The sequence below is a fragment of the Octopus sinensis genome, linkage group LG16, assembly GCF_006345805.1.
Source record: "Octopus sinensis linkage group LG16, ASM634580v1, whole genome shotgun sequence".
Classification (NCBI taxonomy): domain Eukaryota; kingdom Metazoa; phylum Mollusca; class Cephalopoda; order Octopoda; family Octopodidae; genus Octopus; species Octopus sinensis.
The window spans coordinates 2,625,918-2,651,523 of record NC_043012.1 but is presented as its reverse complement, the minus strand read 5'-3'; the positions used below and the strand labels follow the sequence as shown (position 1 = coordinate 2,651,523).

The 25,606-nt window shown below is 36.4% G+C and overlaps 1 protein-coding gene across 9 annotated transcripts in view; it reads right to left on the bottom strand.

Moving 5' to 3' along the window:
• LOC115220265 (F-actin-monooxygenase MICAL3) overlaps positions 1–25,606 on the bottom strand; it is a 341,384-nt gene that overhangs the window by 97,654 nt on the left and 218,124 nt on the right. For 8 of the 9 annotated variants that reach the window (XR_005002402.1, XM_036509827.1, XM_036509829.1 and 5 more), the window contains exons 17-20: positions 23,841–23,917; positions 22,303–22,408; positions 19,382–19,571; positions 16,144–16,188 (exon numbers count right to left, since the gene is read on the bottom strand). Coding sequence is in view for 8 of the 9 variants with exons in the window: in XM_036509827.1 (XP_036365720.1) it covers positions 16,144–16,188; positions 19,382–19,571; positions 22,303–22,408; positions 23,841–23,917 (418 nt within the window). In the remaining variant the exon portion in view is untranslated. The remainder of the gene's footprint in view (positions 1–16,143; positions 16,189–19,381; positions 19,572–22,302; positions 22,409–23,840; positions 23,918–25,606) is intronic. The other variant, XM_036509828.1, reaches the window with a different exon arrangement.

The following is a 25,606-nucleotide window of genomic DNA, read 5'->3' as shown; positions in this document are numbered from 1 at the left end:
ATTTATTGACCCTGAAAGGATGAAAGGTAAAGTTGACCTCGGCGGAATTTGAACTCAGAACATGGGCGAAATACCCCTAAGCACTTTGTCCAGCATGCTAATGATTCTGCTAGCTCACTGCCTTAACTAATAATAATAATAATAATAATAATAATAATAATAATAATAATAATAATAGGTTTGCCTCCTTGGCATGGCCAGAATAACCAGGAAAGTATTAGATAGTTGAGAAGAATTGACAATATGACACTGCAGGTAGCAAGCCCGCTATGCATATAAGACTCAAGGAGTTCCAACAAAACCAGAGTTAAAAATAATAATAATGATAATAATAACATTAATAATAATAAAAACAATAGTGGCCTCATATGTGGTAAGTGAATGTTCTAAACTCGCACAGAAACAGTACTAATCTTGGAGACGTGATAATGTTGCAAAGATCATCCATCTGGAAATGTATAAGTAGTATGGATTTCCATCAGGACACAAGTGGTATGAACGTGTACCTGAAAAGGTAACTGAGAATGATTAAATTAAACTTCTTTGGGACTTTCCTATCCAAACAGATCATATCCTAGAGCATAACAAACCAGATGTCTTGGCGTTTGAGAAAAGGAAACAGACTTGGTACATAACCAATGTGGACTGTTCATTTGATGCAAAAATAAAATAAAAGAAAAAAAATCAACAAGGTAAATATACACAAGGACCTGAAGAGAGAGATAAATAAATTGTGGGGTTTCAGAATAAGTGGAGTTGTACCAATTGTCATTGGCACTTTAGGAATGATGGCGCAGAGGCTCAAGAAGTGAACAGAAAATGTTGGCTTGCAGAAGTGCAAGGAATACATGCAACTGGCCTGCTTGTTAGGAATAGCAAAAATCATTTGAAAGTTTTTGGCTGGCTGAGGCCACAGGTGTTGACTTGTTATCCACCTAAATTCCATCATAGGGGTGAAATAAATAAACAAATTTGAAATAATAACAATAATGATAAAGTGGGAAACAAAGTTGACTTTAATTGGATTTGAACTTAGAAACCTGAATTACTGTTACAGGTATAAAACCACAAATTTTGCAAACTACACCCCAATTCCAGAACATAAATGTTATTTTTTTGTATTGCCCCTGGATTAATCAGTAGTAAAGATGACATAGGTGGGATCTAGAATCAGAACAGAGTAGAACTAAATAACACTATAGTTTAGTTGGGCATGTTACCATTTCAATAACAAAAACAATAATAATAAAAGCCGAGAGTAAAGTATAATCAATCATGAGAAGTTACATGGAAACATGTCAATAGTAAAAGTCAAACAATTTTGCAGATACCTACAAAGGAGGGAATTATACAAACTGAACCTATCACAAGGGAATGCTTCTTCATCTCTTCCCTATCTGTCCCCAATGTCTTTAACTGATCATTAACATAGAACTGAACTTAAATATAAATATTATTATGACCTTGAGTTTAAACAGCAGATGATAAATAATTAGAAACACTACTGCAGATAGTGCATGGATTTATGAGAAAAATTTACATAAGATTTGAATTGGAAGAAAAGACAGCACTAAGGCAATGTGTAAGAGAGGGAAATAAACAACACAAATGTTAAGTAAAGAATTACAATAAACACAGGTATATAAATACTTAAGAATCAATGTACAAAAAACAGATTTGAAGGAAATAGTTATGAAAGAATATTATAGATGCAGTAGGTAAATACTTAAAACAGAACTAATAATTGAAAACTAATAAAACTAATACAAAATATGAACAAAACAAAAAATTGCTTGCTGTTTTCAAAGAAACCAGCAAATACAAAACAGGCTGAAATATTAGATAGCTATGAAGGAAAGTGCAATCTTGTAGTCTGCAAGAATTCTAAGATAGATAATTAAATGAACCTCAAGACAGTATCCCTGCTAATTAATACAGCATGTAATAGTTTTAATAATAATTTATTTCTAAAATTATATGAAATATTTTAAGTAAGAATTTGAGAGAGAAAAATTATGCAAGCACACTAGGTGTTCTAAAATATAGCTCAACACACACAACTTCCCATCTGCAGATTGAAACTATACCCTTAAGCTGTGTGTGTGTATGTGTCACTAACTATACTGGATGTGTGCCAGTATGCAAGGCATTGAGTTGGCAGAATCATTAAAGTATCAGAAAATGTAGCATTCATATGGGCTCTTTACATTCTGAGTTCAAATCCTGCCAAGGTCAACTTTGCCTTTCATCCTTTCGGGGTCGATAAATTAAGTACCAGTGAAACACTGGGGTCAATCTAATCAACTAGTCCCTTCCTACCAAATTTCAGGCCTGCGCCTTTAGTAGAAAGGGTTGCTATCATTATCATCATTATTATTATTATTATTACTATTTTATGGCAGTGAACTGGCAGAATCGTTAGTATGCCGGGCAAAATACTTAGCAGAATTTTGTCCATCTTAATGTTCTGAGTTCAAATTCTGCCAAGGTTGACATTGCATTTCATCCTTTCTGGGTCAATAAATTAAGTACCAGTGAAACACTGGGGTTGACATAATCAACTAGTTCTTTCCTGCAAAATTTCAGGATATATGACATTGTAACAGAGCAACCTCAGGTGAATCCTGATCAGACTAATAATCAAAGGTATTCAAGCTGAAATTCTAACAACTATTTTTCAGGAATAATGCACCCCAAACCACAATACACATACATAATCATATATACATTTATACACGTAGATATATGCATATATACATACATGTACACACATACATACATACATACGCATACACACATACATATATACACAAACACACATACATATATACACAAACACACAGATATATATATATATATATATATATATATATATATATATATATATATATATATATATATATACATGCCAGCAAACTGAGGTAAATTACCCCAGTGGGGTAAAAATGAGATTCTTGCAGGTAATGAGGACTCATTAGATATAAATTATATAAAAAACGTGTTTTTCTTCTGGCAACACTGTGTCTGTCCAATGTAATGGACATGTTTAGGAGACATCACACTATTTTAAACTAGAAACAATTTGGTTGCTAAGGTGTTGTCTAGTGACTAAACAGATATTATTTGTCAACTGTCTATTACCAATCTTAACCTTATTTTTTGTCATGCATGTTTTTGCTTTCTTTAAGTAAATATAAGTAGTTACTGGACCCTGAAGATTGTATCCAAATTGCTCTGGCATCAAAAAGCCCCAATTTTGATGTAATTGTAACAAAAATGAAATATCATTTCTCCAAAACTTGAAGTGGAAAAGTTTCTGGAAAAATCCTTTTGCTTCATAATGAAGATATTAATTTATTTTATTGTATTTGTTTTATAATTTTTATATTTATAATTGTATTCTCCATATGAATAGATTCAATTAACCTTTGGAATTCAAAGAATCTATGACTTTCTTCCTTTCAAATCAAGGGGGTAATGTCGGTGTAAATAAATACAGGGCACGGTGGGTGAATTGTTGCCATTTTAAGTTCTTAATTTTGCACATGTGCATTCTTTGTTTTTGATTTTGTCAACTACACAGTATAGTAGGGTCAGTTGGGCACTGTGTGTGAGAAAAACAGCACCTTGATGCAATTCTCTATGCCAGAAATTTTGAAACAACATGCTGTACTGCTTGGCATTTGCACTGGAAGCTGCAATACGAACATTTCAAAGTGTTTGGGCGTCAATCATAGGACAGTGCAGAGAGTTTGGAAAATGCTGGATGAGTCTAATGGTGATTATAGGAGTGTCTGAGTTTCTTATCAGGCAGGTCGTGCATGAAGACATTTAGTATTCCTCATACAAGGTGAGAAAGGGCCAATTTTTATCCCAAGCCATCAAGGACAAGAGGAAAGACCATGATATATATGCACACAATTAATATACATACATATATATATTTATATATACGCACACACACACACAGAGAGACACACACATATATACATACACACACATATACATCAATATAAATGCAACGTTAATAGAAATGTGTATACATACACAAACATATGTACATATGTGTGCATATATATATGTACATTGTGTATATGTACTTATAAATATATATGTACCACAAGTATATGCATATATATATATATATATATATATATATATATACATACACACACACACACACATAAATATACATATATATACACATATTCACATTAAATATACATTCATACAACATACCTACATATATGTAGTTATGCACATACACATAGAAAATATACTAGAAAGCACCTGATGCTAATATCAAAATAATAATATACTTTTTAGTGTATTTTATATGTGAATCCTTGCATGTATATTAAATAACATTAATTTAGCTTTGTTTAGAGTACTGAGCACATGGCATCTCTTAAGACACTCCAAGAGTACAATGAGAATATATGCATTACATGTATGCATGTATATATGTATGTGTGTATAAACACACACACGTATGCATATATGTATATAAAAACACACGCATATATAAATATATATGTATGTATGTATGTATATATATGCACACACATACATACATACATACACATTAGTTAACATTTTAGCATGACTAGAGATTGTGCTAATAAATAAATATAGATTAATAATAATAATAATAATAATAATAACAATAAATTATAAACTAGTTGAGAACAATATTTAACTTATTTTAACAATATATATGATAATAATAATAACAGTAATTTTATTTTATTTATTTGTATCTCCTTATATCATGCTTCACTTTCTTGTTCGGATTTCAAGAAAAAATAGTTCCAACTAACTCAGTGGAAATCAAAGAAAAATATCGTAACATTTCTTGAAAAAAAACAAGAACGGTTGCTCTGGCAAGGCTGGCATTAAGAACTACCACATGTTATAAAGCTTTCGGTAGCCGCTCGTAAATGAATTGTACACCGCATAAATGCATTTGGCTGCCTGTTTACGGAAGAACTGGTAAGTCCACTTGAGAAGAGAGCTGCAATAAACGGATATGACATCGATGAGCCACATTCAAATCAATAGAAGGGGATGGATGGATGGTAATGATGACAGGAACAAAACCAAAGTCGGTACCATGCTAACAAAGAGGGAAAGGAAGAGAGAGAGAGAGAGGTGGGGAGTTAGAAGACATATATATATATATATATATATATATATATATATATATATATATATACAACAGTGAGTCGGAAATAGTAAAGAAAGACAAGAACATAGAAGAGTAAAAGAAGGATGAAAGAGAGAAGAGAGATTGTAGAAGAGAAGTATGGTGAGAAAAAAATAGAACTAAATAAGCTATCCATAGATTCTCCATTAACATGATACATAATATTGGATATTTTCAGCAATTCCAATATAAAATCATGCATGAATAATGATTTGAAAGATTCTAACACCAATATTCAATAACAGCAGTAAAATCATGCTGATGTTGATCTAATATCGGTGAGCGATAATAAAATAAACTAAAATAAAAGTGTGAATTTCTTTAAAGTTTTTTTTTTTTCGTAAACAATGATGGAATAGGTTGGGTAAATTTCAGTATCTGCAGACTGTTGGAAGAATTTCTCTTTTGTTTTTGTTGGGGTTTTTTCTTTACATATGGATTCCCTGTAATCACAAAGTAAAAAATGGAACCCAATGCTATCCAGGTAGTCTGAGGCAAACAGAGGCGTAATAACTTATCCAGAGATACACAATGGTATGGTAAAATTTTAAACTCAGTAGCTTGGCACCCGAACCGTGTAACAATAATACAGACAAAACTTCAACACGAAGATCTCCATGAGGTTGCTCAACTTGCCTGTAAGCAGCAGACACATATTTCTCCTATCAGTCTACCATTTAAAAAAAACAGAAAAGAAAATGATGAGATGGTCATGGTAGGAATGAATACCTTTAGCCATAAACCCGCTTGATTACAGTTGATTAAATATAATGAATGAAACAATTGTAATTGAAGAGTAAAAGGTGAGGTGATCCAAAGCAAGACAGGATAAAAAAGAAATAGTAAATTCAGATACTGATTGGGTGGAATTGATATTTAACTCCAGGCCAACTACGACTATCATGTCTTTTAGCCAGACAAACTTTATCAAGAACTACATGATCCAAAATCTTGTTCATATCTTTCTTAAAACTATAGCATGTGATATTAGGCAGAGTCAACTGCTATTTCTAAAAGGTCAACCAATGACATAGAAACTCATTTAGTGGATTGCAGGTGTTTGCGGCTGCATAACTCTTTTGAGCTAGTTTCTATCATACAAAGGTGCAGGATATCTTAACTGTAATACATACCATTGTAACAGTATACTTTACAGTGGTTAACCAGTAATTTCACTCCAGTGAACATTTTTATGTATATAAGTTTAAAACTATTCTCTTTTGACACTGTCTCTATTGTAGTTCAGAGCAGCTATTGTCCTTCAACACATTGTCTTTATTATAGTTGAAAGAGGCATCTATAAGTCACAAAAAGCATTGTACTGTTTGAGATTTAGAATATGCATTACTCTCAGCAAGTTAGACTTCTTTATAAGTCATAGCAAATCTAACATGATATTCAAGTTAGGGTAGGTCTGACGAAACATATGAATGAGAAAGTTGAGACTAACTTGATTCACAATATGAAACTGATGCAGATAAGAAACAATTAACTATTACACGTAATATCTCACATTATCTAATTTTGACAAATGATGCATGTAAACAGGCACATTTAATGAGAACGACACAAGAAATCATGGCAATCCAGCAGTACTGAGTAATACACTCATACTCAATAGCTGTAATCTAATTGTGGAATGGAAGCACTCCGTCGGTTATGACAACGAGGGTTCCGGTTGATCCGAATCAACGGAACAGCCTGCTCGTGAAATTAACGTGTAAGTGGCTGAGCACTCCACAGACACGTGTACCCTTAACGTAGTTCTCGGGGATATTCAGCGTGACACAGAGAGTGACAAGGCCGGCCCTTTGAAATACAGGTACAATAGAAACAGGAAGTAAGAGTGAGAGAAAGTTGTAGCAAAAGAGTACAGCAGGGATCATCACCATCCCCTGCCGGAGCCTCGTGGAGCTTTTAGGTGTTTTCGCTCAATAAACACTCACAACGCCCGATCTGGGAATCGAAACTGCGATCCTATGACCGCGAGTCCGCTGCCCTAACAACTGGGCCATTGCGCCTCCAATCTAATTGTATTTACTAGCTGTAATCTAAAGTAGTATCTGGAAGTTATAATGTAGTGGTATCTAACAGCTTTAATTTAAAATGGATCCAAATAACTATAATCCAGCGGTATCCAATAGCTGTGTTCTAGTAACATCCACTTGCTGTAATCTAAAGTGGTACCTAATAGCTGTGATCTAGTGTGGTACCTAGTACTAGGCTCATGATCCTCCTTTTCCAAAACTGGCAGTAAGAAGGGTTAGAGTGCAGATCCAAATGCTCGCAAAAGAACATACTGCTAAAAGGTACCCAAAAGAAAATATAGTGGTGTTAAACAGGGTGATGCATTTAATAGCAGACTTTTCAATAGACTTCCACACAGTTTGGTCACAGAAATTGCGCTCACAAAGTTTCAGTTCAATAGAGGCTATGGTAGAAGACACATGCCAAGCTGACACACAGTAGGACAGAACCCTAAACCATTTAGTTTCAACAGAATTTTTCTCAACTCACAAAACTATAATGCTTATAGTCAACGATTCTAAAATGTTATTTTATCTTTTAACTTTACTATAACCGATGTTGGTGTGCTTATGTCCCCATAACTTAGCAGTTTGACAAAAGAGACCGACAGAACAAGTCCTGACTAAAGGCGGTGCTCCAGCATGGTTGCAGTCAAATGACTGAAACAAGTAAAAGAAGATATATATATATATATATACATGTGTGTGTATGGGGGTGGTTGCTGAAAAGCCCCAGGTTTTAAGGGTATCGCGAAAGGCCTGGTTGGAGGCCCAACCTTCTGAGTTCTTTTATAGGGTTTAGAAAAACTGAAGGACCACTGCAATAAGTGTGTGGATTTGAGAGGGGAATATGTTGAATAGAATCACAATTAACTGATCTTCCTGTATTTTCTTTTACTTAAAGCCAGGAACTTTTCAGCATCTTTGTATGTATGTATGTATGTATGTATGTGTGTGTGTGTTTGTGTGTGTGTGTGTATATATATATATATATATATATATATATATATATATATATATATGTGTGTGTGTGTGTGTGTGTATGCGTATGTATTTTGATGTCATAAAAATTTATAAACTTCAAGAGAATGTAAAATGATTTGTTTTTGGAACAGTAAAACTCATAGAACTCGTCGGATAGAAGAAGTTGAAGGCTGCCCACATGACAATGGTAGAATGTCTGTCATGTTTGATAGAAGATGTAGGATACTGTCTCATAGACAGTCTTTTTTTTTTTTTTTGACTTTTTCTATTCAAAGGGTTTCTTTTAACCCAATGTTTATATGCTTTTATTCATAGTTTTATCTGCTTCGAGTTTCACTGTACATATACATGTTGAAGATAAGATTCATAGATGCACCAAATAAGGTGTAAACAGAGCAAAAATATATCAACGGAAAAAAATCCATACAAAGTTGATGCCACAACAAAATATCCAAGGTCCCCCCTTCAAAGGTCCCCCCTTCAAAGTGTATGTTTACAACCAACCAAAGAACCCAGTTATAACCCACAGTCTCTCTGAATACATACAAAACACGTCAATTCCAAAATATAAAATCGAGAAACCAATTTAAGGAGTGAAGTTATTTTACTGTATCAATCCTAAATCATAGCATCTACCGAAGACAAAAGATGTGACAGAGTTGATTTATCACCATAAAAGGCAAAGATTCTTATTTACTCTTGTGGAAAAACTAGTCTTGGGTGGAACTGCCTTCCATCCCACAATGACTTCATTGGAAAATAATATAATATAGTGGCATTTCAAGGCAGCAAGCTGGCAGAATCGTTAGCATGCTGGCACATGGCCAGCAAATTTGGGGCAGGAGTAAGTTAATTACATCGTCCCTTAGTGTTCAACTGTAACTTATCTTATCGGCCTTGGAAAGATGAAAAGCAAAGTCAACCTCGGTAGAATTTGAAATCAGAATGTAAGGATGAACAAAATATCACTAAGCATTTTGTCCAGTGTTCTAACAATTCTGCCAGCACACCACAATATTAATAATAATAATAATAATAATAATAATATAAGGTTGTCCCAAAAGTTCGTAGAAAGTCTTGGAAAATAACGGTCTTTATTTTGAGGAATAATTTTTGTTGTTTTTGTTAGTACTTGGCGAGTAAAAATTCAATTTTCGCAAGTGTTTACGAACTTTTGGGACAACCTAATAATAATAATAATAATAACAATAATAATAATCCTTTCTATTATAGGCACAAAGCCTGAAATTAATAACAGTTTCAAATTTTGGCACATGAAACCAGCAATTTCAGGGGCAGGAGTAAGTTGATTACATCAACCTAATGCTTAACTGGTAATTATTTTATTGACCCTGAAAGGATGAAAGGCAAAGTCGACCTCGGCAGAATTTGAACTCAAAACATAAAGATGAAAGGAATACCACAAAGCATTTTGCTGGTGTGCTAATAATAATAATAATAATAATAATAATAATAATCCTCTCTAGTAAAGGCACAAGGCTTAGAATGTAGGGGGAAGGACTTGTTTCTAATATAGACACAAGCCAGAACAGAAACATTGAGAGCAGTATCTGGCACTCTACTCTGTCTGTCTGTTTGTCTACCTGCCTGCCTGTCTCTATCTATCTATCTATCTATATATGTATATGTATGTATATATATATATATATATATATATATATATATATATATATATGCACACACACAAATAAATACATACATACATAAATACATACATAAATACATACATACAAACAAACATATCAAAAGAGGCAATGATTTATCTGTCATAGGAAACATCCTTTCAGTTTGTATCACGATGGTGAATAAATAAGTTATTAAGTCTGTAAATGATACAATTCTGTATTTTGGGGGAAAAAATAGAGAAAAAGATTAGATAAATAACTGCTGTAAAAGAGACGTGCTCAAACTTGAAAATATTCTCATTAAAATGCGTAGAGTGGTTCATTGTGATATATACACAGGAAAAGAGAGAATAAACAAAACAAAACAAAAAAACAGATTAAAGAAAACAACCCTTTTAGAGATTAAACATATAGAAAACACTCATGGCATAAAAATCTGCACCATGCACTGCAGTCATGGAATAGAAGGCAAGGCTACGTGCTGCAGTATCCTGTGGGCCCATGGTCATTTTACAGAATTCCTCTTGATGATATGAATCTGATGCACATATTCAACCACAAGGTCATGTGACGTACACACAAATATATATATATATATATATATATATATATATATATATATACATATGCAAAAAAATCCACTCCCCCACATATGATTTTCAGTGAAATAAGACTATTCTTTGACAATTCTTAACTCTTAGAAATACTGGTGGCTCAACTTCTAATCTATTCTGTATTTTCCAGCATACAAGTCAAATTTTACAGATCAAAATTTATGACCAAATAAAACAGGTCAAGACAGCTTTGGGAGGACCAACAATTTCATGCAAAGTGCAGCAGGATTTGGGAAGATAGTGAAGGTTTTTAATTGTTTACACTATTACATCAATTTGTATGCTGGAAACTATGGTAGAAGCACGCACACATATGCAACAACAGCAGGTGTTTCAAGACCATTTTCTTACTAAAGCAGAAGTTAGTCTTGCAACTCCAATATAACCTTCTCTGTTTTATCATCTCCCTTGTCCAGCTCATCTTAAGCCATGTCTTCTTCAATTTTTTCCTTTCCTTTCTTGCACATTCACTTCCATTACCTCTCTCTCACTCAAACACTTTTATCCTTCTTCAACACATGACCCAGTCATTTCATCCAATTTATCAACATCTATTACTGGCTTTATACCCATGATTCTCCACAATTCCTCTTCCTCTCCCTGTCACACACACACAGCAATACTCTGCTCATCTATCAAAACATTTTCTTATTTCCAGCCTTCTCTGCAGTTTTTATATTTCATTACCCAGGTCTTCATCCCCAAAATCATAGCATTTCTAACATATGCAACATATAGTTTCAGTGATTCTTCCCCCCTCGTTAACACACCACTGAGTTCCAAAACATTTTCCCTGGTACATCTCAATCCAATAACACACACACACACACACACGCGGGTTTCATACATATACTGGTGACTCAACCAAAACTTCTGAGAAGTTACCGTAAGGTATATTATATCTGGTGTTGAAACTTCATTCCAGTTATATTTGTTCCAAAATACAGAGACATAATAAGGGATACAATCTCTGTTGATTGATAAACATTAAAAAAAAAAAAAACTTTCAAAATTCATTTATGTCCATACACACACACACACACATATTGCAAATCATAAAAAGGGAAATAAAGCAGCAATAATTACAAACACAAATTGGTTCAGTGAATAATGAAACCAAAGAAAGCAATTTGGCAAACATATAGCAAACAGCATGGCACAGTTGATTTCTTTGATCAAAGAGATGCGGCATACGATATAGAAAGACATCGATCAACTTTGGCAATTTATTTTATCAAAGTTCATATTAAAGTTTTGAAAAAAAAAAAAAAGTTATAGATTACAGATCAATCAAATAGTGGAGACGTGATAAATGAGCAGAAGAAAAATATTAGAGCACAGAAAAACCTAGAGTGCAAAAAAAAAAAAAAAAAGAACCAAAGTAGATACACTAAAATACTGACAGTTAAGAGTAGATGACACTGTAAGTAAAGACAATTAGAAATAGGCAACACTATAGTTCCAATAGGTCAAAATAGATACACTAGAGACTAAAGTAGACATGTGGGATTTCAGATAGGACACACAAATCATATTAGAGTTCCTTGAAGTACAGATGGGACACCAGACATATTAGAGTACAGGTGAGACAGATCAGGTATTTTGAAGTACAATTGAGACAGATTAAATATGGAGGAGTATATATATATGTGGGACACACTGTATATGTTGGAGTACCGATGGGATACACCAGACATGTTGGAGTACATAGGGGACACACCAGACATGTTGGAGTATATAAGGGACACACCAGGCATGTTAGAGTATATAGGGGACACACCAGACATGTTGAGTACATAGGGGACACACCAGACATGTTGGAGTACATAGGGGACACACCAGGCATGCTCTGAGAAACCAGACTACATAAGTAATAACACAAATTAAAACAAACAGTCAAGATTAAGTCTATTACACAACAGTATTGACTTACTTAAGAAAATAGTTCTCTTGCACTATTTTACTTTTCTTTTAATTAAAAGGAGGAGAGATACTTAAAACAGAGAATGTAAAATGTCCTAGAAATTAATTTATTAAAACGAAAAAAAAGTTCTGGAAGGAGATACAATGCATTTGTGAAAGAAAAAAAAAGAATAGAAAAAAAAAATAGACAACCACAACAACAACCATACTAACACCAACAACAACAACAATAGTAATTCTATTTGACATATGTTATTCATATTTTTGTTAATTACACAGGTCAGCCTGGCTGCATCTGGCATCTTGCCAAAAATGTATGGTTAACAACAGTTCAATTAGAACAGCATATATATCTAAAGTGAAGCTGTTCACAGTTTGATAGGCCATTTCAAAAGAAAAAACATTGCTTATAGCTTTATTAACTGTATCATGTGTTTGTAAAAGCTTTGATGCAATTTAGATAAGACTTGGATTACAATTTACTTTACTCTTTGATCAGATTTATGCTTAATCTAATGTAATAGGAAAAACTGAACATTAAAAAGGAAATAGATTGAAACTGCCAACCACTTGTTGGATATAGATATTTTTTAAAAGGTTATTGTGAAAAGATGTGCCTTTTGAAATATAGCTTAATAAATACTATGTTCACATTTTAATGGAAGGAGAGATACAATCAAACTAAGAAATCAAGGACCTTTGCCAGTTGTAACTGAACAGATTTATCTGAACTAATGTTTGTTTAATTCCATGTTGATAAAAGGCTTGGTGGTCAAGTCATCAAAAATATTCAAATAAAACTATGATTTTGGCTGTTGCAAACATATAAAGTGTTTAACCCTTTCGTTACTAACCCGGCTGAAACCGGCCCTAGCTCTGTAGTACAAATGTCTTGTTTTCATAAGTTTTGAATTAAAATCTTTCACCAAACCTTAGTCACAATTAATGTTCCTAATACTAGCTTAATGATAACTAAGTTATTTTACTAAATTCTTTGTTATATTTAAAGTAATTGAGAGAAAATCAGAGAATCTCAAAATAAATACAGTAATGAAAGGGTTAAGACAACTGAAGCCCCAAAACATGAGTCAATGCAGTGAAATGAAAGACTAATAATTCAATAGTAAAAATAATGATAATTAATTTGAAGAATAAGTAGGAGGCCAAGTTGTAGAAGAAACGTCTAGCTTGAAGTTATTTCAAGAAAGAAGAAAAACAAAAAAGGTCTTATCTAGATTTGAACTGCTAAACATGAAAAACCAGATCAGAAACCATAAAACTATTTGTATTTGAAAAAAATTCTAATTTACTGAGAAAAGATAAACTTGTAAGCATCTTATCAAAGGAGCTGGCTATTACATTTATATGTCTGTGATAAGGGTGCTTAATTATCTAAAGCAGACTAATTTATTAATTATCATTTAGAATATCAAGCACTCCCAAGACCGAGAAGTATGTCCAACTGCCATTAGTTCACTCTCCTCTCTAAACTAATAGCTTGGTAACTAAACTTCTCTTCTCCACCTAGTGGCACAAAGCCTAGATTCTAAATAAACATCCTTTCTGCCAAGTGCTATGAGGACAGCCTCTATACCACTACTGGTATGATAGAATGCACCCTGTGTGGAGTCGCAATGGCCCAGTGGTTAGGGCAGCGGACTCGCGGTCATAGGATCGCGGTTTTGATCCCAGACTGGGCGTTGTGAGTGTTTATTGAGCGAAAACACCTAAAAGCTCCACGAGGCTCCGGCAGGGGATGGTGGTGATCCCTGCTGTACTCTTTCACCACAACTTTCTCTCACTCTTACTTCCTGTTTCTGTTGTACCTGTATTTCAAGGGGCCGGCCTTGTCACTCTCTGTGTCACACTGAATATCCCCAAGAACTATGTTATGGGTGCACGTGTCTGTGGAGTGCTCAGCCACTTACACGTTAATTTCATGAGCAGGCTGTTCCGTTGATTCGGATCAACCGGAACCCTCATCGTCGTAACCGACGGAGTGCTTCCACCAAGAATGCACCCTGTCTATGTTGTAAAAACAGTTTATGTTAGGAAGGCCATCCATTAAGAAACATCATGCCAAAATAATGGCACACAACAACAGCAGTGGCTGCTGCTTCTCAACGGTTTATCATTACAAATGATTAAAACGAACTGTGGCAAGTGGTGAGACAAGGGACTGCAGTGAATGGAAAGATTAAGAACAGCAGCAGATGATAAAATAAAACCACAAGGAGGCTAGGCACTTTAACCCTTTAGTATTTAAACCGGCCATATCCGGCCAAAAGTATTCTACCTGTTTTATGTTGAAACTGGCCAGATCCAGGCTCTCACACCTACCCTACAATGTTATACTACATTAAGTAATTACACCATCAAGATCTTGAAGATATGAGATAATGTATGATTAATTCAAATCAATGGGAATCAATAGGCATTATGTTTGATAGAATAATCTGAACACTAAAGGGTTAAAATACATCCATCCCATGCCAGCTGGGCAAAATGGACATAAAATGATGATGATGATGATGATTACTGTTATTATTATTATTTTTTAACATAAGCACAAAGCTTATTTAGAATTTTGAGAGAGGAAACATCAAATTACATTAACCCCCCCCCCATCCCCCGCCACCAGTACTTTTATATAGATTCCTGAACGATGGAAGGCAAAGCTGATCTCAGCAGGATTTTGAACTCAAACTGTAAAGAAACTTAACTAAATACCACAAAGTATTACTGATTCTACCCATCAATAATGGTTTCAAATTTTGGCACAAGGCCAGCAATTTAAGGGGAAGGAGGCTAAGTCAATTACATCGACCCTCAGCAATCAGCCGGTATTTATTTTATTAACCCTGAAAGGATGAAGGGCAATGGCAACCTTGGTGGAATTTCATCTCAGGACATTAAGACAGACAAAATACGGTTAAGCATTTTTCCCAGTGTGTTCAATGAGTAATAGCAACAGTTCCTTCTCACATGGGAACATGGTCAGAAAATATGAGAAGGGAGGCTGGGGGTAGATGATTACATCACTTGGCAAGTACATTATTTTATTGCCCCCACAAGAATGGAAGACAAAGTTGACCTCAGCAACATTTGGAAAGACAGAATTTAAAGAGCAGGACAAATACAATGAGACGTTTTATCCAGCATCCTAACAACTCTCAATCCACCACCCTATCTGTGACTATGCATGTATGCGTGTAGCTATGTATGTGTTTGCATGTATTAGTGTGCGCGGTTGATGTATTAGTGTGCGCATTTGATGTATTAGTGCACATTTGATGTGTTAGTGTGCGCCTCTATATTTGTTAGTGTACACATCTATGTGTTAGTGTGCGTCTGCATGTAGTAGTTTGCACGTATTAGTGCGCGCGTTTGCATGTATTAATGCACACATCTATAGGTGTTAGCGTGTGTTTTTCTACGCATTAGTATGCACATCTGTATATGTTCGTATGTATGTGTGTGTGTCTGTAAATATGTGTGTGTGTGTGTGTGTGTGTAAATGTGTGTTTGTGTGTGTGTGTGTGTGTGTGTGTGTGTGTGTGTATGATATATATTAAAAAAAGCGGCAGAAAAGAAAAGTTCTATATACAACAAAGTGAACAAATGATAAAACTCATGCAGAAAACAGGTTGAAAACTGAGAAACAAACAAAACAACTTAGCAAGGCAACAAATGTAAAGAGACAACAGCTCAATCCAAGCTACAAGGAGTTATAAATTCCATACCACTGGGACAGAAAGTCCGACAGCTCCAGATCGGAAAGTTCTTCACTGGAAATTAATAGGAGAGAAAAAAAAATGATAACAAAGAAGGAAAAAAAAAATAAATGGAGAGATCGGGTTGATTAGAGCAACAGGAATGCCTGAGGTCTTTCCGAAAATATATAAGGAATGGAAAATGGATAAAGTATTAATGGGAGTGTTGGAATGGAGGTGATAGTTTTGGTTTTTGGTTTGTTTTTTTTTTAGTCAAAGGGTACATGCTTTCATAATGATAGACATAACAACACAGATACAAATGGGAGCAAAAATACAATTATCAGTCTAAACATTGAATTTTCATAAATTCAGTGTCAAAATATAGGAGGGAACACAAGAATACAAAAACATATTTTGCATAAAATTTATGGAAAAATAAATAAAAAAATACAAAGAACAGTTCTTTTAAATACTTTTTAAATACTTTTTAAATACTTAACCAACATTTGGTTACATAGAATTTATCTAACGGATAGTCTAACACGGGTAACATTTAATAAAGAGTTGAAGGAATGTAGGAAAAATAGTTTTTAAGAATTCTTTTTCTAAACTACGATTTAGCTAAGAGAGGTGGTGCAGTGTTCCTCATCTTTGGAGGCCATATTAGGCTGGTGAGATTAATGTTGGTTGACATTCAGTTTGAACTACGGCTACATGGATGGTTTTGGCAAAAGTTTGTGTTGGGAGGGAACTCCTGATGGCTGCAGTTCAAGAAGGAGGAGGAGGGAAATGAGGAACAGGAGAAAGGGAAGGAGAAGTAGAAGGGAAGGAAGAAGAGAATGAAGAAGAGGAGAAAGGGAAGTGGCAGAAGAAAAGGAAGAAGAGTAGAAAAAGAGGAGGGGTAGAAAGAGGAGGAAGAGGAGAAAGAGAAGAGGCAAAAGAAAAGGAAAAAAGGAAGAAGTGGAGGTGGAAGAAGAGAAAGAGAAGAGCCAGAGGATGAGGAGGATTGAGTCAGGTGGGCCCAACTGGAAAGAGTCTGCAATGATCCACCTCAGAGAAGTTTAAAATCTGTTAAGAAGAACAGAGAGGGGAAATTGTGAAAATTCTGCCTGCTGGTGATCTTAGCTTGCCATAAATTCCCCTTAAGTTAAACTGACAATGGGTTCAGTCTGTCTCATCTTTTGATCCTATTACAACCTTTGCTGATCCAGCTCTGTCCTAGCCTTGTTGTTCTTCTACCAGCTGTGGTGTAGCCCAAGGTTCAATTACATCTCACTTTGCTTTCTTTGCATGTGAAGGTGTGTGGCTTAGTGGTTAAGGTACTCGGTTCACAGTTGTAAGTTCAATACACGGCAGTGCATTATATCTTTGAGCAAGTTACTTATTTCATGTTACTTCAGTTCACTCAGCTGGCAAAAATTAGTTGTACTTATTTTTTGAAGGACCAGCCTTATCATATTCTGTGTCACGCTGAATCTTCCTGAGAACTATGTTAAGGGTATGCATGTCTGTGGAGTACTCAACCACCAGCACATTAATTTCACAAACAGGCTCTTCTGTCGATCAGATGAACTGGAACCTTTGTCATCAAAATCAACACAGTGCTGGTTTAATGATTTACTTACACCCACCCTCCATTCCTCCTTAAACTTACTTTTACGTAGTTATTATTCTTACAGAATCTCAAAATCTCACAAACCTTGCACCAGGCCCCAACTGTCCCCTAAACAGAGACACTGAAAACATTCTTCAACCTGGCTTCTTCCAATAGCACAAAGATAATTTGCTACATGGAGCAAAGAAACAGTTTTGTCACTGTAGATTGCTACAAATAAATGCTATGCCTCTCTCGCTCTGTTTTTATCTCCATATATATATATATATATATATATATATATATATATATATATATATATATATCACGTAACCAACCAGACCATCAGATGTTGTTACACATCGCTGGTCACAATGCGTTCGCATTGTTTTAGCCTTCGAATGACGCCACCCCGCTGGCTAAGCGAGCAGGCCAACAGAAGAAAGAGTGGGAGAAAGAGTACAGCAGGGATCACCACCCCCTGCCGGAGCGTCGTGGAGCTTTTAGGTGTTTTCGTTCAATAAACACTCACAACGCCCGGTCTGGGAATCGAAACCGCGATCCTACGACCGCAAGTCCACTGCCCTAACCACTGCACCTCCCCATATATATATATATCATCATCATCGTTTAACGTCCGTTCTCCATGCTAGCATGGGTTGGACGGTTCGACCGGGGATCTGGGAAGCCAGAAGGCTGCACCAGGCTCCAGTCTTATCTGGCAATGTTTCTACAGCTGGATGCCCTTCCTAACGCCAACCACTCCGTGAGTGTAGTGGGTGCTTTTTACGTGCCACCTGCACAGGTGCCAGGCGAGGCTGGTAACGGCCATGGTCGGATTGGTGCATTTTATGTGCCACCGGCACAGAAGCCAGTCGAGGCGGCACTGGCATCGGCCACGAGTCGGATAGTGCTTTTTACGTACCACCAGACCAGGGATCCTGGCTGGTTCAATTCAATTTCGATTTCGCTTGCCCCAACATGTCTTCGCAAGCAAAGGGGGTTGGCATGGGTGCCTGTCGTACGGTCGGATTGGTGTATTTTACGTACCACCGGCACGGAAGCCAGTGGAGGCGGCGCTTATATATATATATATATATATATATATATATAGCAATACTAAACCTGAATTTCAAAGATTAAGGTTTACCTTCAGAGTATGAAAATAATTTAAATTTGAGCAGTTACTGTTTTGTATAAAGCTCAAGTAAAGTCTACATTAGAGCTCTGATCCCATTACGTAGTCAGAGAAGAAAGGGCAGATTGATGAGGTCAATATGACGTCATCCAGAGAAGCAAGGTCAATAAGGTTGGTTGACTATAGAACTAGTCTATAGAAAATAATGTGGGCAGAATAGGAATTCCAAATTAATGCAGGGTGAAAGTAGTGTGGCACTTGCAGAAGAGAAATGGGTGCAGTAGATATTTCAAACAAGAAATAATTATACTAGATGTATCTGGAAGAGGTGAGAGGATGTTGTGTGCACCTTGATAATCCAGTTGATTAAGAAGAAGCTATTATTAAATTCTAAAACTACGAATTAAAATGATTTTAGTGATTTTGGAAAAACTATTCCTTTCTGCATATTGAAATACTAAAGAGGATTTCTGAACAGCTTCTGAAACAGCTACCTGACCCAGGTATCAGAAATATGAAATGAACCGACTTACTCAGAATCACTTGAATTCTCTTCTTCGTCACTTGCTTCCAGAAGTTCTTGAGATGATAATGAGGGTCTCAAATTGTGTTCAAACTGTTCTTCTTCAGTCTCCTCTGATACACCTTCGATATAGTTCTCAAATTCTACTCTTTCAGGCGTATTCTTCAGATTCAATCGAGAATCGTCTTTGACTTTGGGAGCTGCAGGAAGATGAAGCAGAAGATGAAATAATGATGCCAGGGAAGATAGTGAAGACTATAGAACATTCTATATAGAACATACACACAGTGTAAAGACATGAAAAGAAAAGTAGAAAATAGACAAGACAATAACATTGGCATAGATTGGCCAAGACAGTAGAACATTATACACAGAACAGATAAGTATACATGCAAATAAAAATGCCTATATTACATACATGCACACACATATATACATATGCATACATGCACTCATACATATATATTTCTTTACTACCCACAAGGGGCTAAACATAGAGGGGACAAACAAGGACAGACAAAGGGATTAAGTCGATTACATCGACCCAGTGTGAAACTGGTACTTTATTTATCGACCCCGAGAGGATAAAAGGCAAAGTCGACCACAGCGGAATTTGAACTCAGAACGTAACGACAGATGAAATACAGCTATACATTCCGCCCAGCATACATACATGAACACATATATGCACATAGGTACACACACACACACACACACATATATATATATATATATATATATATAGATGCACAGACACATATATTCATACAGACATATACATATATACATACACACATATTCATGGCACAGGCATGAATGTGGAGCTAAGAAGTTTGCTTGTCAACCATGTGGTCTGAGGTTTAGTTCCACTGAATAGGTAACATGGGCAAGAATCTTGGGTGACCAATGCTTCCTGGGTGTAATTGGTAAATGGAAACTACATGGAAGCCAGAGAGAAAGAGAGCCGGAGAAAGAAAGAGAGCAGGAGAAAGAGAGAGGGAGGAAGAGTGGGAGAGAGAGAGAGAGGGATGGAGATGGGAGAGAGAAGGATGTCGTTTCCACTTTTCACCTGAGATTGTCCAAGTGAAAAGAAGAATGTTACCATGTGACATTTCTGGTTGTGTCCTTTAGTGGTTCCTTTGACAATAAACTTATTCATTTTATATCTCCTTCTTGAAACACCAGTCACATCCCATTCCTTCATGTATATGCCTGGAGGAGATAGGGGTTAGCTCTTGGAGTATACTGTTTGAGGATTATAGAAGAAAGCACTGTTGAGAATTGCCTACAGGTTAGACATGACCGTGCAGTTAAGAAGTCTGTTTCACAATTGTGTGTTCCAAAATTTCATCTCACTTTGCAGTACATTGAGCAAGTATCTTCTACCATGATAATTATGAGTGAAATTCTGGAGATGGAAACTGTGTGGAAGCCCATCAAATGAACTGTACAAGTTCTTGAGTGATAGACTCAATTCATCACTCAGTTTATCACTAACACCTGGCCTTTAAGTTGCTTTAAACTGGCACTCCATCACCTGCGACAATGAAGATTCCAGTTGATCCAAGCAACTGAAAAATCTGCTGGTGTAATTAATGTACAAGTGGCAAAGCACTCCACAGACACGTGTTCCCTTAATGTAGTTTTCAGGGCGATTCAGCATGACACAGAATGTGACAAGGCTGGCCCTTTGAATTACTGGTATGACTCATTTTGGCCAGCTGAATGGATTGGAGCAACATGAAATAAAGGGTCTTGCCCAAGGACACTACATGCTGCTGAAAATCAAACTCATGACCCTACAAGCATGAGCCAAATAACCTAATAAGCCATGCACCATGACTTGGGTTGCTTTAACAAAGACTGCATTATTACTAGCATTTGGATCAAATTTGTTGCCCAAAGATAAACATATAGGTGCGGGAGTGGCTGTGTGGTAAGTAGCTTGCTTACCAACCACATGGTTCCGGGTTCAGTCCGACTGTGTGGCACCTTGGGCTGACCAAAGCCTTGTGAGTGGATTTGGTAGATGGAAACTGAAAGAAGCCCATCGTATATATGTATATATATATATATGTGTATGTGTGAATATATGTTTGTCCCCCCCAACATCGCTTGACAACCGATGTGTTTACATCCCCGTAACTTAGCGGTTCAGCAAAAGAGACCGATAGAATAAGTACTAGGCTTACAAAGAATAAGTACTGGGATCAATTTGCTTGACTAAAGGCGGTGCTCCAGCATGGCCGCAGTCAAATGACTGAAACAAGTAAAAGAGTATATGTTAGTAGTTGTATCTTTTGCCAATCCTGTGATTTCTGCTAATGCCATGGGCATTGATCTTTCTTTCCTTGTAAGTGAGGGAGCAAAGTAAAGACATTTACAATGCCTAAGTTTTTCAAGCAGTCATCATCATCATCATCATCATTTAACATCCACTTTCTATGCTAGCATGGGTTGGACGATTTGACTGAGGTCTAGCAAACCAGACTCCAATCTGATCTGGCAGAGTTTCTACAGCTGGATGCCCTTCCTAACGCCAACCACTCTGAGAGTGTAGTGGGTGCTTTTACGTGCCAATGGCACGAGGGCCAGTTTGGTGGTACTGGCAATGGCCACACCCAAATGGTGCTTTTTACGTGCCACTGGCATGAGGGCCAGTTTGGAGGTACTGGCAATGGCCACACCCAAATGGTGCTTTTTATGTGTCACCTGCACAGGAGCCAGTCCAGCAGCACTGGCGACGACCTCGCTTGAATATTTCACATGCCACCAGCACAAGTGCTGGTAAAACCAGGCTCAACAATACTTAATTTCGGTGATGGTGAAGTCACTGCTGTTATTAAGGTGATGTAGTAAATAAGCTGTATATAAGGATGGGTGTCAGAGAATACAAAAGCAACAGAAATGAAATCTAAAGAAAATACTTACCACCTTTCTTTTTAATTGATGGTGACGTGCTTGGTGTGTTCTTGTAAGTTTCTGCCAAAGGTGGTATACGAGGTGGTGATGTGCCTGGTGTCAGATCTTGTTCATCCTGTAACCATTTTCAAATTTATTTACCATTAATATTATCAATATTATAAATAGTAAACACATAACTGACAAACCAAGTTATAATTACGTTTCAAATATAATGTTACTTTTCTTGTCTATCAGAAACTAACAAATTCTGATCAGAAAATAAAGTAAAAAAATCAGAAACTTTTATTGCTATATCGCTATTTTACATGGGAATAAATAACAATATAATTAATAATTCTTTCTACAATAGGCACAAGGCCTGGAATTTTGGTGGGGAAGGTTAGTCAATTACATCAACTCCAGTACTTGACTGGTAACTTAGTCATCAACCCTGAAAACATGAGAGGCAAAGTCAACCTCAGCAACATTTGAACTCAGAATGTAAAGCCGGAGGAAATGCTGTGAAGCATCTTGTCCAGCACACTAATGATTCTGCCAGCTTACTGTCTTATAGTAATAATAATAATCCTTTTTACTATAGGCACAAGGCCTGAAACTTGGGGGGGGGGGACTGGGTGATTTCATCGAGCCACATGTTCAACTGGTACTTATCGACCCTGGAAGGATGAAAAGCAAAGTCTTCTCGGTGGAATAATAATAATAATAATCCTTACTACTATAGGCACAAGGTCTGGAATTTTGGGGGAGACGACAAATCGATTACATTGCCCTCTCCCAGTATTTCACTGATACTTAATTCATTGACCCCAAAAGGATGAAAGGCAAAGTTGACCTTGGTGGCATTTGAACTCAGAACGTCAAGGTGAATGAAATGCTGCTAAGCATTTCGCCCAGTGTGCTAATGATTCTACCAACAACAAAAAACCAACCAGATATCAGTCTCCAACAGAGAAGTCCAATCACATATTGCCATCTTCGAAAAAGAAAGGCAAACTGAATAATGCAGTCTGAGATACGTTATATTTGGATGAGGGTGAAGAGAACTGGATGGTCCTAGTTGTAATGTCTTTGATCATAGTTTCAGTCATAGTTTGATCATAGTTTTAGTTGATTTCTTTGATCAAAGAGATGCGGAATTGACCTAGGGCTAGACAATTTTAATACCCATCAAGCACTCAGTGACATCACACAACATTAGAAATACTATGAGAACCACATTCCTCATTCCTGTGAGTGGGCCTCTATATGGTTGCAGGATCTGCTAGAAACAGTAACCAAATTTCCCTTAAACCATACCTGATGTCTTAAAGTAGATATTTACACTACAATTTATGATGTAGTATTAGACACTTGATTTTCCCCACCTCCCGGGGGAAAGATCACTGTTAGACTGACTTGATCATAGCTCTGCTCAGTCATGTGATGATCACCATATCAAGTATGTAATTAACTCTTTACTTCAAGATAATTGACAACGATAACAGCAACCACAGAACAACTGTAGTCCATACTGTAATACAGAAGATAGAAACACAAACACTGACCTTTGTGGGTTCTTCCGTTAAACTGCGCTTTCTTCTCTGTCTCATCATTCCAACATGACGGAAGCAGTAAAACCTCACTAAAAGCAAAGGGGAGAAGATATACATGTATGAGAGAGAGAGAGAGAGAAAGAGAGATGGGAATAGGGGAGAGGTAAAGAGAGAGTTGACAAAGTAGAATGAGTGAGTGAGAAAGTCAAAGAAGAAGAGGCAGTTAAAGAGAACTAGAGAGAAAGAGGGTCAGAGTTAGAGAACTGAAGGAAAAGAGAGAGAAGGCGAAGGGGTGAAGTGAAAAAGTTACAGGGAGGAGGAGGAGGAGGAGGAAAGGAAGAAGGAGAAGAAGAAGAAGAAGAAGAAGAAGAATTTAATTAGCTGTAAGGTCATCTTTTATATGAAATGTAGGAGTGGTCTTTGATTGACAGCTGACATCTGATTAGTTAATTATTGACTTTGAAGAGATGAAAGGCAACAGGTACAATAAGTACAAGATTTGATCCCTAAATATGGAACAAGAACAAAAACTAAACACATGATCCTTTACATGGTTGCTTGATCTGCTAGAAATATCAGTGAAATCTCCCTAACATTTTTAAAAAAGACGATTCATTGGACAATGTAATCCATAATATATGATATGACTAGATGGTCACCGCTGGAGCGCTTTCGGCCAGAAGTCTGTTTGAGCAGGGTTTGTTTGCCTGGGGTTAACAACTACTGCAATACATTTTGTTCAATGCTCAGCCAATTCCATCATGCTACTCCCCTACTCACTGTAATAATAAGGATTTTCTTCATCAACACAATATACACAAACATATACATGCTACCTCTGTGTATCATCATACACACACACACACACACACATATATATATTATATATATGTAGAGGCGCAATGGCCCAGTGGACTCGCGGTTGTAGGATTGTGGTTTTGATTCCCAGACCAGGCGTTGTGAGTGTTTATCGAGCGAAAATACCTAAAGCTCCATGAGGCTCCAGCAGGGGGTGATGGCGATCCCTGCTGTACTCTTTCACCACAACTTTCTCTCACTCTTTTTTCTTTTCGCCCGCTCGCTTAGCCAGCAGGGTGGCATCATTTGACGGCTAAAACAATGCGAAGTGCACTGTGACCAGCGATGTGTAGGAACATCTGATAGCCGGGTCGGTCACGGTGATTATATATATATATATATATATATATATATATATATATATATATATATATAGTTCGTGGCTGTTTGCCAGCTCCGTCTGGCACCTGTGCAGGTGGCACGTAAAAAGCACCCGCTACACTCACGGAGTGGTTGGCGTTAGGAAGGGCATCCAGCCGTAGAAACACTGCCAGATCAGACTGGGCCTGATGCAGCCTTCTGGCTTCACAGACCCCAGTTGAACCGTCCAACCCATGCTAGCATGGAAAGCGGACGCTAAATGATGATGATGATGATGATGATATATATATATACACACACTTAGGTTGTGTTGTGTTTCAGACCATGTATAAGACAATGTTATTAACCCTTTATTAACAAGAACAAATTCTAGCTCAGTGTTTTGATTTTGAAACAAATCAAGAATTGGGAAAGGTTTAATGAAATATCAGCTTAATCTTGAAACCAGATATCAAATCTTGAAACTAGATATTGTCATTGATGCAAATAATGAGAGTTCAATCAGAAATTTGAATTTAAAGTTTGAACCTTTTAAGCCTTTTACTGTTAAGATCTGAAGGTGCATGGCTGAGTGGTTAGAGCATTCAGTTCACAATTGC